Source organism: Micropterus salmoides, unplaced genomic scaffold (genome assembly GCF_014851395.1).
Source record: "Micropterus salmoides isolate LMB-PRFRI ecotype aquatic unplaced genomic scaffold, ASM1485139v1 Ms_hic_scaffold_12, whole genome shotgun sequence".
In the NCBI taxonomy this organism is placed as follows: Eukaryota; Metazoa; Chordata; class Actinopteri; order Centrarchiformes; family Centrarchidae; genus Micropterus; species Micropterus salmoides.
In genome coordinates, this window is record NW_024040263.1 from 17,717,356 (window position 1) to 17,734,462 (window position 17,107).

Sequence of the window (17,107 nt, forward strand, 5' to 3'; positions counted from 1 at the left end):
CCTAAACTTTCAGTAGCGGTTTCAGTCATAGCTGAGGCCGCCTGCTTTATGAAGCATAGTAAAGCATGACCTGTCAAATTGCAGTGTTCAGCTATAGTTAGATGAAAGTGTTCATCATAAAGCTTGTGCCAAAGAGCTCTGCAATGCATGAGGTGTTTTGGCATTTTATGATTGCAGTAGGCTATAATACATAGCACAGCACTAGTCAGGAGACATAGAGTGTAGGAAAAAGATTTGGTGTAATGTAGGCAGAGTGCTGGCATGTGATTGTCATTGGGCCTTGATTTGTATTTATATTATGTACTTTTTACATTAATATTATTATTATTAGAGCTGAGGTTCTCTACCACTGCACGTATACGGTGTAGAGTCACTGTTATTTTGGGTGATAATTTCCAAATATAAATTCAAATAAATGAGTAATTCACAGTCTCACAAGTTGACACATGACCCACAAAGGCTCAGTCAGAGTAAATATCTGCATGCGACACATTCTTTAGTTATTTTTACTCTTCTATACAGGAATAAGCCATAAAACCTTAATTGTAGTGATCTGAATAGAACGCAATACAACTTTGTTTCAGTTTATATGCAGGCAATACACACAATGCTGACATTTTGTTAAACTGTATTTAATAATCCTGTTGTGTTCTGTCCAGGACCCTAAACTTGTTCCAAACGCCTCAGAGTCACTTTAATCTGCTGAGGAGCTTTGACCAAGTCCAGGGGCGAAGACCTCTGAGAAAATAATCATAACCGTTTAAATGGCCTCCCTCACTGCAGTTAAAATATGACCGTTAATTTCTAATAAAAGTAATACTCAAGTAAAGGTAGTACACGTAAAATGACTATACAGAAACCCTCAAATGTCCATCTCAGATGTAAATTAAAGTAGAATTCTGTGTTACCAGATGACAAATCCACACACCTGTGTGACCATGAAGCTGCCAGGCCTCCCTCCCTTCGTAAATGACCAAGAGCTGAGTGCGGAAGAATGTTTAAATGTGGACTGAAAGAGGAACTGCCTGCAAACGTTTACCCCGGCCACTTCCTCAAATTAAAACAGGAAACTTGCTTCAGTCTAATCTGATGTGTGTGTCTTTGTAAGGGGGGGGGCTTGGACCTGAGCGTTACATGTGTCTCCGCTTGGAAGGTTGCATTTAGGGGAACCGTGCACAGCTATTTCAGGAACTGAACAATGGTCCATTTGGTCAACTGGTTAAACAGGAGTTTATTATTCAATTTAGTGATGTTCAGGGGCAGTTCAGGTTGGTTTTCTTAACTTTGACTGGAGTTCCCTCAGGCCTAGAGTCAGTTAGCAGACTTTACACTGCCTCGTTGATGGGGACATCACTTGCTTTCATCTGAAGTCGGAATAATTTTGAGATGTGAGAGATGTGAAAAGTGATTGCGATACTGTTTAGGCTGTTTCAGTTGTAAGCTCAAGTGCGTTTTAAGGATCAGAAATCACATTTCTTTCTTTATCAGAACACTAATGAGCTGTGGGAGGATGGGAACACAACACAGTGGAGTCTGTGTCTGGACTCTTGAATGTTGTTGTTAGACCAAAGTATTTAAAAGTTGTGATGTGTTCATTTTCTTTTTGGGGGGGGGGGTTGCCTTTATTTGATAGGAGCAGCTGAAGAGACAGACAGCATATGTAGGGGAGAGAGAGAGAGGGGAGATGATATGCAGCAAAGGCGTGCGTGCTGGAATCAAACCCAGGCTGCTACATTAAGGACTTAGCCTTGCTTATGGTGCACATGCTCTACCAGATGAGCTTACTTGCGCCCGGATGTGCTTATTTTCAACATGAGTCACAACCATGGGACCTTACTTTGGTATGTAAATTCAAGGTTTTAGGTTGAACCCTCATTAGTCACATAGCAGTAGACAACCAAGGATACACATAAACTGAGTTGTCACTTTAATTAATGCAATGCGTGTTTTTCATCAGCAGATGGCACCACAGATCTTAACATACTGGAAGATACCAACAGAAACTGGAACACAAGGAACACTTTTTTTGTTGGCGCTTGTTGGCTCACTGTTTCACATTTTAGGACTCCACAGATGAAATGGAGCAGTAGTTGTAAAAGCAGAAAGTGAACATGCTGGTACCCCAACAAAAACAATTTGTTTGTTTTTTTTTTTAACACATGCATTGCATGTTTACTTTTTTATATTTTACAGGATGTCTGTGAAGATTCTCAGTCATCCAGGTCATAGTTATCCAACGAAGGTTAAAGTCAAGCGCAACTGGACTTGGTTCTGGACAGTTCTATTTTTCACAATCACAGTTTCATCTTCCTATACCTATCTGAAAGGAGGACATAATGTCAGTGATTTCCTTATCCCATGGAGTGCACATGTCTCATGTGTATTGTAAAAAGTTTAATGTTTTGGGTGGACACGGATATTAATCTATTATATACTGTTATATTATACTGTATAATATTCTAGTATACTATAGCTTCAAACATATGCATACTATAGTGTAGCTATGAATTGCATTTTTGCATGTTCCATGACCGTGATGTATTTAATCAATGTTGTTGTGTTATTTATTTTTGCACCAACATACTTTCCTTAAAGCAATTATTAAAATTTTTATATAACTTACGATTGATTTATGATTGATTTAGCATTTAATGTATTCATCCGACATTAACATCAACAGATTGTTTTGTGCTTTTATTACAGATTTCACATCCACATCCACATTCCACTTATATTTGTTGAACAGCATTTGTTAAATATGCTTCCATAAAAAAATCTAACTTTAAAAAAAAAACTAATAATAATTTTGAATGGTTATTTAAAAATGAAAAGTGCATTTACAATTTACATTTGCATGTAAAAAACAAGAGCAATGCCATGCTTAATAGCAAATTGTAATTGAATACAAAAAATGTAAACATGATGTGGTACAGGTGAATTTTTAAATTAAAACAATTTACATGAGACTTTTGTATGAACCACAATACATATACATACTTTCTCTCAGTAAACAATCTGTGAGCAACAGTCCAAATATCTTGATGTAAGTGAACATTTTAATTTGAAATCCAGAAGCTACACATTGATCTAAACACCAGCAGCATCTCACAAAATAAGCAGCAACATTACGTTAAGTAAACAACTTAAGTGGTTAATTTATCTTCCTTCTTTCCACTGGCAGTCTGTTCAAGTTCACACTTCCTACCATTCACCTCGTTATTTTATTTTCTTCTCAATTGTGAACCCTGAAGTGTCTTTGTTGGTCCAGAACCACTAATCCTCAGTCAGGCAACCCACACTGACTAAAGTCCAGGCTTTTCTCTTCACTCTTTCTCTCTGTGCACTGAGTTGCACAGCTTACCCTCCATCCTCATCCCGTGTCCCTTCGTGATAGAAACGACACTTCTTCTCCCTCCGTCTCCGTTACGACAGAATACAGCTATTGGTCTTGTTCATGGGTGGCCGGAAGTTGGTGTCTTTCGGAAAGGTCTCCCTGCGTCTGCGTAGAGCAGGGCTGAGCCGGCTGGGAAGGTTCGCCTGCTGCAGGAGCTCCTTGAACACCTCCACCACGTTGGAGTTCTCCTTCGCGGAAGCTTCCAGGTAACTGTTGTTCCAGTCCAGCTCTACAGTTGACAGCACGTCATCGTTGGACACCTGCCGCTCCTGGTCCACTTTGTTCCCCACCACCACAATTGGTGTGTACTTGTCCTCCTTGATCTCCAGAATCTCATCTCGGAGGCTCTTGACAGCCTCCAGTGACTCTGGGTCGTCAACAGCGTACACCAGAGCGAAGGCGTCGCTGTTTTGGATGGAGAGCTTGCGCATTGCTGGGAAGGAGTAGCTGCCACTGGTGTCCAGGATCTCTACTGTGATCTTGACCCCAGCGATGTCATACTCTTTGCTGTGCAGCTCCTCCACTGTGCGCCGGTGTTTGGGTTCAAACGTGTCTTGGAGGAAGCGTTGAATCAGGGCTGTCTTGCCCACTCCTGCAGCCCCCAGAAACACTAGACGCACCTGGGTCTTCTCCTTCACCTCCAAAGACATGCTTGTTTGTCTTTTTGTTTTTTTTCCTGTTTGGGCAAAAATAAGTAAAGAAAATGTCCCAAAAATCTGTCTCAGTTTACTCACTTACACTCACTGGTTACAACAGCTGCTGTGGTTCTATGTAAATAGCTTGCCAAAGTTGCTCATTGAATGCTCCTCTGTGGCTGATCCCACACACTGCCTTTTATGCCTGTTGTGAGAGCTGCCATGCCCTCCTTCAGTTGCAACCAATCAGCAGACGGAAGCCTGTTGAAGTGTAACATTCAGGCAGCCAATGATTACAGAACATGTAAATCAATAAGCAGGGAGAATGGAGGTGGTGATTAGAATGTAAGCAGCCATAGAGTTCCTAAGAGCAAAGACATCATCTGCCCATCGTTGTCATGCATCAGTTTTGACAATATAAGGAAACGAAGACATACAGTTGGTATGTGATTCTTCTTTTTTAGACAGAATCATCCCATAAACAAACAAACCTTAAAAACCTGTTAAACTAAAAATGTGTCATATTTCTGACATTCAAGCTCTGACATCCCTTTGTATGAATACGTTAGTAGACTGCAGTAAATAATCTGACTGTGACAGGATGAGTAAAAGATATATACTATACTAAAATGCTCTGGTCACATTTGCGGAGAGATGGAAGGTGATCTTGCATTAATTAAACAGTGACCCACTGGTTTATTATAATTATGTTGAATATTTTAAAGGTCAGTGTTTGAAAAGTACATCACAGATTTGTAGAATCTTGTTTACATTTATATATTCACTGTGTTCAATATAAGACAATTCTACTGCAATTACAGTGGGCTCTAAATATTGATTTTGGCAAGGTGAGGAAAGGCAAGGCAATTCAAACATACTTTATAAGACACAAAAAGGCATTAAACAAATATGTAAAATAAAAGTTCTAAGCCTTGATATAAAATAACGGAGAGTTAGCACCGTCCTCCAGTTTTCTGTGAGTTTGTTCCAGATATGTAGGGCATAAAAACTGAACGCCGCTTCTCCATATTTTTTTTTTTTTTTTTGGCCCAGACAATCAGAGACGTGTGGATGGCTCAGCAGCACAGTAATTTATTCATAAGAGTTAACCTCTGATGAGCAAATACCTTCAGGCAGGGTAGGCAGCAGCATAAATGCCAAAACTGTGATAATCAGCAAGAAATCCTTCTTCTTTTTTTTTTTTTCACTCTTTTGCCTAAGTGTTTATCATTTGTTAGTATGAATGTAGAACTAGACAGTAGGTTTGTCATGTCACTCCATGCAGTTACACTAGTGTTCCTCCACTCTAAGTATGTTGTTTCATTCCTCCAGTAGTAAAAGGGATGTCACAAAATGATCAAAAGTCCTATGTTATGATTTTCTTCCTGTGGTGTTAATTCAGAATAAATTAAAAATGCCTTTGCAGAATTTATGTCCTTAAGCTGATGACATTTTTCTTATGCAAATTCTAAGGAGAGCAGCTTATAGATCAGTTTAGTCACACACGGCAATGCATGGATCTGTGTGAATCACCTTCAGCTGTCCTTGGTGTCCAATTAGATGTGATGCATTGCCTGTAACAGTCTGAGAACGGATCCCGTCTGCCTCTAGTTTGTCAAAGTTTGTTCCCGAATGGTGAGCCTGGCTCATGATCCTCTTAAGACTAGAATCTTTTCATGGACTGTGACGCTCTCTGCCTTGTTAGGTTAGGCAACAGCATGGAACCACAATAAGCCGCAGAGAACACTGTAACCCCTCCCATCGTCCCACCAATGCAGAGTTTTAATATACCTTCACACACTGTATCCCCAGGGGCCTGCTGTACCTGATGGGCAGTGGAGCAGAGCTAAACACTGTGGTAATATTTGGTGTGGACTTCCCTGTCTTGACACACAGTGTGTGGATCACTAATGGCTGCAGTCACTGCTGTGGAATTTAAATCAGGCTTTCTGAGCTGTTGACAGTTCTAGTCAGATTGTCTGACTGCCAAGAGTGGCACAGGTAAGTAAACACATCTTATTAAATATGATGTATGGTATGTGTGATACATGGATTTAAGCATAGAATATAAAATACAGTCAGACGTACAATATTATTGCCTCTCCATTCTGACCTTATTTCAGCATGAAAAACATTGCCATTATTCTCTCTTTCTCTCCACACACACATACACACACTTGTAAAGCATTTAGAATCTTGATGAGAAGTTGCACTAAAGACATTTTTGACTTTGACATTTTGTCACAGCTGGAAAAGCACAGGTGGAAATAAGTATTCAGCTGCTTCAGTTTCATGGTCCTGGTTTTGTTCATGCTGGATCTCTTTCACACTGTTATGGCTTACTGGATGGCACTTATATAGAATGGAGCCATCGTTAATGTTAACAGCCCTGTTTTTCCTCTTATGACAAGCCAAGATGTCTGCTGTGAAAAGGCATACTGCAATATATATGATATCCAACCTGAAAAATGGACCTCCCATCTGTGGCTACTGGGTGTTTTTGTTTGTACATCATGTGCCATTATTTTGTTGTATTTCTGTTTACGGCCATGCCGCCCTGTGGTGATAATTACCAGATGCCATCGCCTGTTGGACTGAAACGAATGTTCAGCTCTGACGTGTGTTAAGAAGAATTGCTATTGTAAACCATCAAACATTGTACCAATGGCATGGCATGCATATATTTTACTCCAAAAGATCTTTATTTACAGGCTGCATATATTTCTGTTATAAGCTTCCATGACTTGTTTATATAACATAGATAAAAATACACACATTCTATATCTGCTCTGCTATGTTTAGTTCACCTTTTCAGTTTTCAATGCTTAGTCAACAGGTGGCTCTGTCTACATGACCTGTGTCGTGACACTATTGTTACCAAATGTGCCATGGTGCAAGTATGTATGTGTGTTCTATTGTATGCTCTCCTGTAGAGTTGCTAATGTTTCTTCTTCCAAGTCTGTTTCTGTGTTCATTTCTTCTTCATAGATTGTCAAAATCTTATTTTGCTGTTAAAAAAAAAAAATAGAAGCTTTCTGAAGAACTGATGTTTTAGTACTAGTGCCAGATCTGTCTTTCAAAAAGAGAAAGTCGATTATTATTAGTTTTATTTTATTTGAAACAGATTTACCAGTGGCTAGGGGCCCCTTGTGTTATATTGAGCAGGAATGGCCCTGGGTCTGTATGTTGATTGAATGTGGCCCATTTCTTGGCCCCTGGCCTGAACGTCTGCATCTAAACTCCTGTGGGAAACATGTGCACTGCACTGTCATCCTGTCAAGATGATAGATGATGCCTCAAGATGAAGACGTAGAAATCTGACAGATGCCAAATATAAATCTTGCTCTGTATGTGAATTAACCTTCACTGCTACTGGAAGATCCTTCCCCTATATCTGTACTTACAAGAAGGGCCAGTGGAGAACTGTTAATGTTTTGATGCAGGGACAAAGGAGAACACTAACATAATGAAACCATAACACACCTTCAACTCAAAGTTAATGTATTAAACATATATACATACTTGTAGAATAATATATTCAAGGATATGGCTGGTGTTATTCTATGATATTCTTTTGTCATCAAATCAAAAGACCAAAATTGACAACCAAAACTTTATGACTTGTGGTATTCAGGCCCAAGGCAATTTGTAATACTAAAAATTTAAATTAAAAAAACATAGGCACTGTAGATTTTAGCAAATATTTCTAAACCAGGAGATAAAAACATTTGGGGGGATAGCTGCAAAATAATACACATCTGGTGTTTGAGTGAGTATTTACGGTAGGAGGTGAATGTGGGATTGACTCACATTAACATTTTAACATTTTACCCTCTACACTGTGTACACTAGAGAGGTTAATCCTATAAACACTGACTCCATGAATTGCCCTATGTGCTCTGGCTGTTAATACAGCCAAGGCGCTGCCCTGTTGCCTACCAGCTGGTGTGCAGTAGCCTGATGCTTATGCTCTCTGGTAGTGATTGACCAAAATTACAGTACAATTTATGATTATGTAATAACCTAGGCTTTACCTTTTGGGATTGACAATCTGGCAGCCCAGTATTGCTTGAGCAAATGCGACTAAGTTGAAGTTCCCAACCAACTTATTGGTGCTGAGCAGTTAAAATGACTGCTTGTCACTGCTTGTCATGACAGTCTACTGTCGCCACTGGTAAATCCTTCCTCTTCGGCTATAACACTGTGTTGATGTTGTGCTTGGCGATATTCCAAATGGTCTTCCAGTCTGCCAGTGTTGGTTCACAGTCTCACCTTGTTGTAGTCAGTCATACATGTAGTAGGTAAATCTTAATGGGTGAAATTATACCATCTTTTATGGTTGTGTTTTGACTTGATGGTTGCGCAGCTGCCTTTTGTGCCATTCATTTCAAGACACCTGAGACAAAAATAGTTTTTTTACCCCTACATTTTGGAAGAGAGAGACTATTTGGAAAGTAAAGTCATAAACCCAAATAACTGATAAAACAAACATCTTTGTTATCATTATATTTTATGAATGAAGCTTGCAGCCGTTTTAGTACAGTACAATTCTTACTGATGGACTGACAGGATGTCTGCCAGGATATTGTATGTCAACAGTCACATCACATGTCTGACTAAGCAACCACTATCAGTGTCCTCATGTCTCTGTTAGCATGTAGATAGACATGCGATGTGATATTGTTTGTCAAACACCCATCTTTTCTGTCAAGTATATCACTGCAAATTGTGACATTGTTGGGTACTTGGGTATCCTCTTTAATACTCATTTTTTTATACTTTCTTTTGCTTTGATAATCATGGTGTTAACCAAAAAATTATAATGTAATGAGATGTGTATGACCGCTTTTCCTTTGTGGATCATCTACTATCTGCCTAATGAACCTGATTTGAAATAATATATAGTTAGTGATTTTCATATATTTTGTTATTGTTGACAAGACTCTTTTATTGAAACTTTTATTCAAACTGGCCTTTAACTCACCTTGTGCTGTCTAATGTGTGCAGTATTTTGTAGGTCTGTTGTTGCTTATGTTTTATTGTTGTTTCTGTACTGTTTTGGTGGTCTTATTTGTAATGTCACTCTTGTAAAGCACTTTCTTACCTTGATCTGTGAAAGGTGCTATATTAAATAAACTTAGTACTTGCAAATCCCATGAAAGGACCAAAAACAAAAACAAATTGTTCCTGCTTACAAGTATACCCTGTGTGTCTAAACCCTGATATAGTGTATTCCTCTGTGCCACAGAGCCCTATTAATGTAAAAAAACTACCAAAGACACATCAATGAAACACACTTTTGCACTGGATTTTACTTACTATTCACTTTATAATGCTGAACCTGGTCACTGTAGTTTATTTTGCGTCAAACCCATATAAATCGTCCGGCTGTTGTAAGTACTCACTAGAGCACTAAATGTATATTCAGCTGCAAATAGTTTTTTGACTGATTGTTTACTAAAAGCTACATTGTCCAGCTGTTTTAGGAAACTATGCATTTGTGACCCATTTTAAAGGATTTACATCTTCAATTATGTAATAATGGGAATAGGACTGAGTACAACAGACAGGGTAGGAAAAGTCGGTGAAATATGAAATGTTGCTGGCCTTATCCTTTTACAGCATTTCACTGTAGTGGAATATTGTAATTCATATCACACACATCCCTGTTGGTTTCCAGGTTCAAAACAGTAATTGTAAAAGAAGGCAATTGCACCAAAAAAGATTGGAAAAGAAGGCCCGTTCTATTCTTGTTCATCATGCATCCTGCAGGTTGCACTGATGCTATCTTTCTCTCTATTTATTAGGGCTGCATTTTTGTCTGAATAATGATTCAGTGCAGCAAACCACAATATCACCTCCTGGAGTGATTTCCAACGTATTGTGACTATCGCTCTTCTCTTGTAAACTCTTCACCAAATTAAGGTTGTTTCCTGAGGCAATGCACACTTCTTCAGGATCAGTTGCTCTGTTATGTATTTTGGTTATTCAAATGTGCTGAAATGGTTTTCTCTCCATCTGTCATAATGTTTGTTTTGTGGGGCTCACTATCAACAATCCTTCAATGGGTGTTTGTTAGATGGAAAAAATTATGTTTTGTACATACAATGTGTGTTTTTGGTGTTTGCCTCTGGTGCATTACCAAAAATGTTGATTAAAAAATATACTCATTTAAAAATATAATAACAAAGTCCCAAACCAAAAACAGTTCTTGCTTCCAGCTAATTTTTATTGAAAGGTGAACATGACACACAGGTTACTTCAGAACATGGTGCTCCTGCATCTACAGTCCATGCAGAGATATTCATGGCACCATAATTAACTGTCTGTTCTGGCAATAAATCACAAGGGAGTTTTATTAGACAAACATCCCTCAATATGTCAGCTGGCTCTCCACATTACACATATGTCTTGGGTATAATAACCAACATGGCTCCAATCACACAGTAACAGCAGACTCTCAGGTATTATGTTAATGTCTGGTTTTCACAAGCTACCACTTCAGAATACTGAATCCCAGTAAAACATGCTCGGGTGATAAATAGGTGTAGATTGTGGTGGAGGATGGGTGTCCAGACAAAGAAAAGGGAATGCTGGGGGAATTGTTGAAAGAAGTTGTTAAATTATTCAAACCATCTATAATGCTCCCTTAACTGATGGTTCTGGAATATTTCTGTTGATTTGAGAACTTTCGAGTCAAAGCTATTGATTGTTTTGAGTGATGCTATGTGGGAGGCGGGGTGCACAGTATTGATACCTCAATTCAATTAAAAACAACTCATGTCGATTAAGAAAGGGCTAATTAAGGTAGCACTGATGAGAAACATTTCTTTAGCGAGGAAGTCATTTTAATACTTCGCAGGGCAAATGGGGTTTTACAGGAATTAAAATGGATCACAGCAGTGCTTCTGCATCTGTTGTACGCATAATTTACACAAAAGGGTAAAATAGGAATATTACGTGTTTGTGGTGAAATACTCTTTCATGGTCTTACAAATAAAATGAACATGAATGGGCTTTGTTATTGTCCTTATTTACCTAGGAAGTTAATAACGTTTGGAGAAGAGTTAAATGGGGTTACAGACGCCTTCGCATTCAAATGCCGATTTGGTGCAACTGCTGTCAGGTCCTGCTACTAAAGAGTACTTCCTGTGAAATGAAGCTGTATTGAATTTCAGTAATACGACATGTCATTCAGTCAAACAACATTTGCATATCTCAGTTCAAAACATAAATGGCTAGTTACAATTATAGGTACATGTAATCTCTCATCTTCCTAGTTCAAGCAGAAAAAAAATTAGACGAAGGATCAAATCTGATATGCAAGGTATACTTTTAGGAATAGAGACAATTTAATTGGGCAGAATACATTTATGTGCACACATTTATTATATCTGTTTAATTTGCTACGTGTGCAACAATCTACTGTTAATCATTACTGATGTTTGATGATAATAATTTAGATACAGAATCACTGGTGATGATAGTCTACAGGTACATGTGATCAATTATTAAAAGGGAACTCCATATTACACATTAATGTCTGTTTACCAGTCTCGGAAAGGACTACTGCACATTACGTTTCGAGGACACATCAAAGGCTTTTATTGACAATTACATTCAGTTTATGCAAAGAGTCAATATATGTAGTGTTGATCCTTCTTTTTCAAGACCTCTGCAATTAGCCCTGACATGCTGTCAGTTAACTTCTGGGCCACATCCTGACTGATGGCAGTCCATTCTTGCATATTCAATTCTCGGAGTTTGCCAGAATTTATGGGGTTTTGTTTGTCCACCCGCCTCTTGAGGACTGACCACAAGTTCTCAATGGGATTAAGGTCTGGGAAGTTTCCTTGCCATGGACCCAAAATTTTGATGTTTTCTTCCCCGAGCCACTTAGTTGTCACTTTTGCCTTATGGCAAGGTGCTCCATCATGCTGGAAAAAGCATTCTTCATCACCAAACTGTTTTTGGATGGTTGGGATAAGTTGCTCTCGGAGGATGTTTTGGTACCATTCTTTATTCATGGCTGTGTTCTTAGGCAAAATTGTGAGTGAGCCCACTCCCTTGGCTGAGAAGCAACCCCACACGTGAATGGTCTGAGGATGCTTTACTGTTGGCATGACACAGGACAGATGGTAGCGCTCACCTTGTCTTCTCCAGACAAGACTTTTCCGGATGCCCCATAAAATCGGAAAGGGGATTCATCTGAGGAAATCACTTTACCCAAGTGCTCAGCAGACCAATCCCTGTACCTTTTGCAGAATAATAGTCTCTCCCTGATGTTTTTCCTGGAGAGAAGCGGCTTCTTTGCCGCCCTTCTTGAAACCAGGCCATCCTCCAAAAGTCTTCGCCTCACTGTGCGTGCAGACGCACTCACACCAGCCTGCTGCCATTCCTGAGCAAACTCTGTGCTGGTGGTGCCCGATCCCGCAGATGAATCAACTTTAGGAGACGGTCCTGGCACTTGCTGGACTTTCTTGGATGCCCTGAAGCCTTGCACCTAAATGGTTGATTTAAGTGCAATCTTACTAGCAGCAATATCTTTGCTTGTAAAGCCCTTTTTGTGCAAAGCAATGATGACAGCACGTGTTTATTTGCAGGTAACCATGGTTAACAGAGGAAGAACAATGATTTCACACTCCGCCCTCCTTTTAAAGCTTCCGTCTGGAATCTTTAAAAGGAGGGCGGAGCAGCATGACAGAGTGATCTCAAGCCTAGTCCTTGTCAACACTCTCACCTGTGTTAACGAGAGAATCACTAACATGATGTCAGCTGGTCCTTTAGTGGCAGGGCTGAAATGCAGTGGAAAGGTTTTTTGAGATTCAGTTCATTTTTATTGAAAGGAGGGACTATGCAATTAATTGCAATTCATCTGATCACTCTACATAACATTCTGGAGTATATGCAAATTGCCATCATAACGTCTGAGGCAGCAGACTTTGTAAAAATTAATGTGTGTCATTCTCAAAACTTTTGACCATGACTGTATTAGAAGATTTTTAGTTGCATCATAATCTACAGGATGATGGTTTTGATGGTGATATTGCTATTAAAATATAGATTTTATACCTGGCGAGGACGAAAATATCATATTTTCCTTTACTGCATCTCCATTTACTCTTTAATAGCAAAATAATCATTTACAGTTTATTCATATTCCTTAGCATCTGACCTATCAAAGGAGACCAGAATTATGCATCTAGGCCTAATGGTTGAGGAGTTATTCCTGATTACTGATATGTTATTTTGGATATGTTATTTTAGGCATTTTTCCTGGAAATAGGTGTCTATTTCCAAGAGGTTAACAATGCTAAAGCTTGTGCACATTCACACAATTACACAATGACAGACATTTACAAAACAAAATGATTTATAAAATCTTTATAAATCTGAATATGCATATTTCTCCCTCTCAGAGTTTTAGTCTACACAGTTTTATGCATTTAGTCCAAATAAATCGCTGGCCAAGATAATTTCCTGTTATTATCTCAAAAATGAGTAAGGAGCTTTTGGATTGCATTAGGTTAAGTTTTTTACCACTTTCTGTGTGAGATCCTACATGCATGCGTGCACATGTGAGTCAGCAGCATTCAGATGGCTTGTCAGTCTGCATTGACCTCAACAGTGTGACAGTTAATCATTCGTGCCACATCTTGTCAGATTCATCACAGCGGCTGTTCCAAGGACCCGAGGTTCCACATGATCTGGAAGAAATAAGCATTTTGAAAAATTCCCCCCAAAATTTCAGTCGTTCTTGCCACATAAATATACTCTACACATGCATATATGATATATAAATATATGCATATTTGCAGTATACAGACCATCCACAGGTGCAAACTTAGTCACAATAGATAAGCCAAAGATCTATGTCTTAATCTGAAAGTCTGTCATTCTTTTGTGGATTTGATGGCGTACAGGCAGCCAGTGCCAAATCCACCCATCTGGTTCATATGACACAGATAGAGGACAGCTAAATCACATGGAGTAGAGATTTATACAGAGAAGAAGAATCCTATTTTTACTGTAAGTGGTACAGATTTAATGGCATCGACTAGCCTGTGTCAGATTAGCTGAGGCTCACACAGAGTTCAGCCGGCGAGACAACGGATATGGTGTCACTGAGTAAATTAAGATTAGATGTTTGGCTTAGTTAATGTCGATGAAACCAAAGAAAAGGAAAGCAACATACAGTAACTCCCTATGGCCATCATGACTCTGACTGAATGGAGCAGCTAATTGAATTAATAAAGGGCATGCTGATAAGGGAGAGGAAGTTCACTCTGTTGGAACAAGAGAACAAGTGGGTTTGTCTTTCAAATTTTAAAACCGATAAGATAATATAGGGTAGCGGGAAGACTGATAGGAAATTAGGGGTAGTAGGAATTCATTGTTTAGGTAAAACTGAATGAAGGAGTAGAGGAGAATGTCTTTCTGACTGAACACCAAAGCTCAATATAAAAGTCTGCACTGGGTTGCACAAGTTGTGTATGTCAGGGTGTAAAGTTGGCCCTAGAGGCTTCGTAACTACTTGTTAGTTTGCAACTAAATCAGCTACTAAAATTGGTCACACCACTAAATCTAAATTAAAGTACTTTTAGGACAATATACACTCAGTTGCCAGTTTATTAAGTACAGCTAGCTAAAATGCAGTCTAATACGACTGTCCTGCCTATAAATTCTATGAAGGTTAAAATTAAACAAAGGTTAAATCAACTTGATCATTTTGGAGTTTGCTGTTGAATTATATTATGTTATACTGATTTCTATTATTTTGACCACCAATTTTATATATAAGAGGTTAGGCTAAATAATAGAAACACCTGTCTGTGTAATGCAATACAGTTCAACATTCCCATCATCCTCAATTGTATTTGAGTTTGGTAACTACCAGCTATTTTCTCCTATTTCCAGGGAAAACACCTAAAGTAATACCCAAAATGAATCAGCAATAACTCCTCAACCAAGTTTGCTATTAAAGGGTAAATGGAGATGCAATTGTGGTGTCCGAACAATAATGCTGCGATGATGTGTTGAGAAGAAATCCGCTTGACACTGTTCTTGACCATAAAAGTTTATTACATCAAGGAGTTCAGCATCAATTGCAAGCTCTGCAGCAGCTTGGAGAGTGACCCAGCCCGATGGCCACTCTGTCTTTCTGTACAACAAACATAGCTTATATAGGATATGTTTAGGTATCTGTTAGATACCATAGAAGGTTGCAGTACTATTCTGAGGTAACAAAACAAGGGTTAGAGGTCAAATTCTATAGAAGGGTTCAGTCCCTACATAACCACCAATCACTACTCACTAGATTGCATCATCTTGTCACAAGATCGCTGACGTAATCTGCACTCTGCGCATGCGTTGGCGTCTGTAGCCACCTGTCTAAGCTCCATCCTAAACCGGACTCTTATCCAGTTTTAATCCACTCTTTTTCGTTACATTTCTTATATCCTTTTTATTTAACATACGTTTTTAACTTAAGTTTTACGTGGGTTAAGGATTTTAGTCATCAAACATGGATTTTAAGGTAGATGTCCGTAAAAACGCGATCAACGCTACTGATCGCAACAAAGCTCCGGTGACTATGCTAACCGAGATAACTCTGCCCCATGAGGACTGCACACTCCTTAAGAAAGCGAACAAGAAGATTGCTGACCTTATGGAAGACATCCGACGACTTTCAGAGGAACTCAAAGAGAAAGATTCCCTGCTGACTGGCTTTATGGATGTGGCTTCAGTACAAGCCAAAGAGATTGTTTCTCTTAGCGCAACCGCTAACATCCAGGACACCGTGTTATGGGACCCCTCTAGCCTTCCCAGGCTTTCCTCCTGCTCGACTCCGAAGCATCAGTCAACCTGGGCTGAAGTGGTGGTCCGTGGCTTTAAGAGAGGCTCGGATGGGGCTGCCTCTCCTCCACACATCGGCCGCTATACAGCCTTGTCTAACGACACTCCGGTCCATCCAGCGGATGCACCTGCGGCTTCGAGTCTCCCTGATACGGATCTCTTTCGGCGCACAGTGCCTGCCGACAGTTGCATCTCCTCCACCAGCTACATCTCCCGCACTGGGCCGCCGGTCTGCCGCTGGGCCTGATCGGCGGCCGTCATCCCGGTCAAAAACCTCCGCTTCCCGACGTAGGATCCTGAAGGAGGCTGTGCTCAGACGCTCCGGAGGCCGTCTCCACCCTGCACCGTCGGGTAGCCCTTCTCTCAGGTCTGTTACTGCTACTCCAACACAACACTTGGCAGCTCACACACTCCATCCTCAGTCCGCACGCAGTGTTGAAGCAGATTCTGCTCAGTCCTGCTCTGGAACCCCACAACCGGCATCTCTTCGTCCTCTTTTCTCCCTAACCACACTAATAATTGGTGACTCCATAACCAGAAACCTCCGTTTCTTTAACGCTACCACTCACTGCTTCCCCGGTGCCACCACGGCTGACATTTAAAAAAAAATCCAGGACCTAATGTCGTCGCTCCCGTCCTCCATCACAAGAGTGATAGTCCATGTTGGAACAAATGACACAGCTCTTCAGCAGTCTGAACTGACAAAATCAGATTTTAACCGTCTTTTTAACTTTTTAAAGCAGTGTGGAAAGTCTGTTTTTATCTCTGGTCCCATTCCCACAGTTGGTCTCGGTGCTGGCCGCTTCAGTAGACTCCTTGGCTTCCACGACTGGCTCCAGTCCGCCTGCAGGGCTCACCTTGTGTGTTATGTGGATAATTTTAATATTTTCTGAAAGAATGCCTCTTTTTAAGACGGACTTCACCCAAACAAACGGGGCTCAGAAATGTTAGCTGCTCACATACAGCATGTGTTGCGGTCCACACATGACTTACGTGAATGGCTAATCATTCATGCAGCACACCTGGACGCACCACCGCTCACTGAACAGATCTCTGCCTCACTGCCACAAATAACTGTCTCCACCTGCTGGCATGTAAAGCCGTCTGCTCCCAGCGCTGTTCCACAGACTTCTATTCCTGTCATCATCACGCATAGACCAGTAAACCGAAATGTGCACATCCCACACAGAAATATTAATAATCTCTTAAGGATTAGGACAAC

General features: G+C 40.0%; 1 protein-coding gene across 1 annotated transcript; it reads right to left on the bottom strand.

Moving 5' to 3' along the window:
- Nucleotides 1-2,451: 2,451 nt before the first annotated feature.
- LOC119899269 (GTP-binding protein Rhes-like) lies at nt 2,452-4,495 on the bottom strand. The gene has a single exon (XM_038713800.1). It carries the CDS (start codon nt 4,042-4,044, stop codon nt 3,424-3,426), a length of 621 nt encoding a protein of 206 aa, XP_038569728.1. The 5' UTR covers nt 4,045-4,495; the 3' UTR covers nt 2,452-3,423.
- Between the last annotated feature and the right edge of the window lie 12,612 nt (nt 4,496-17,107).

Coding starts and splice junctions, on each gene's coding strand:
- LOC119899269 (XM_038713800.1), bottom strand. CDS start 4,044: ATGTCTTTGGAGGTGAAGGAGAAGACCCAGGTGCGTCTAGTGTTTCTG.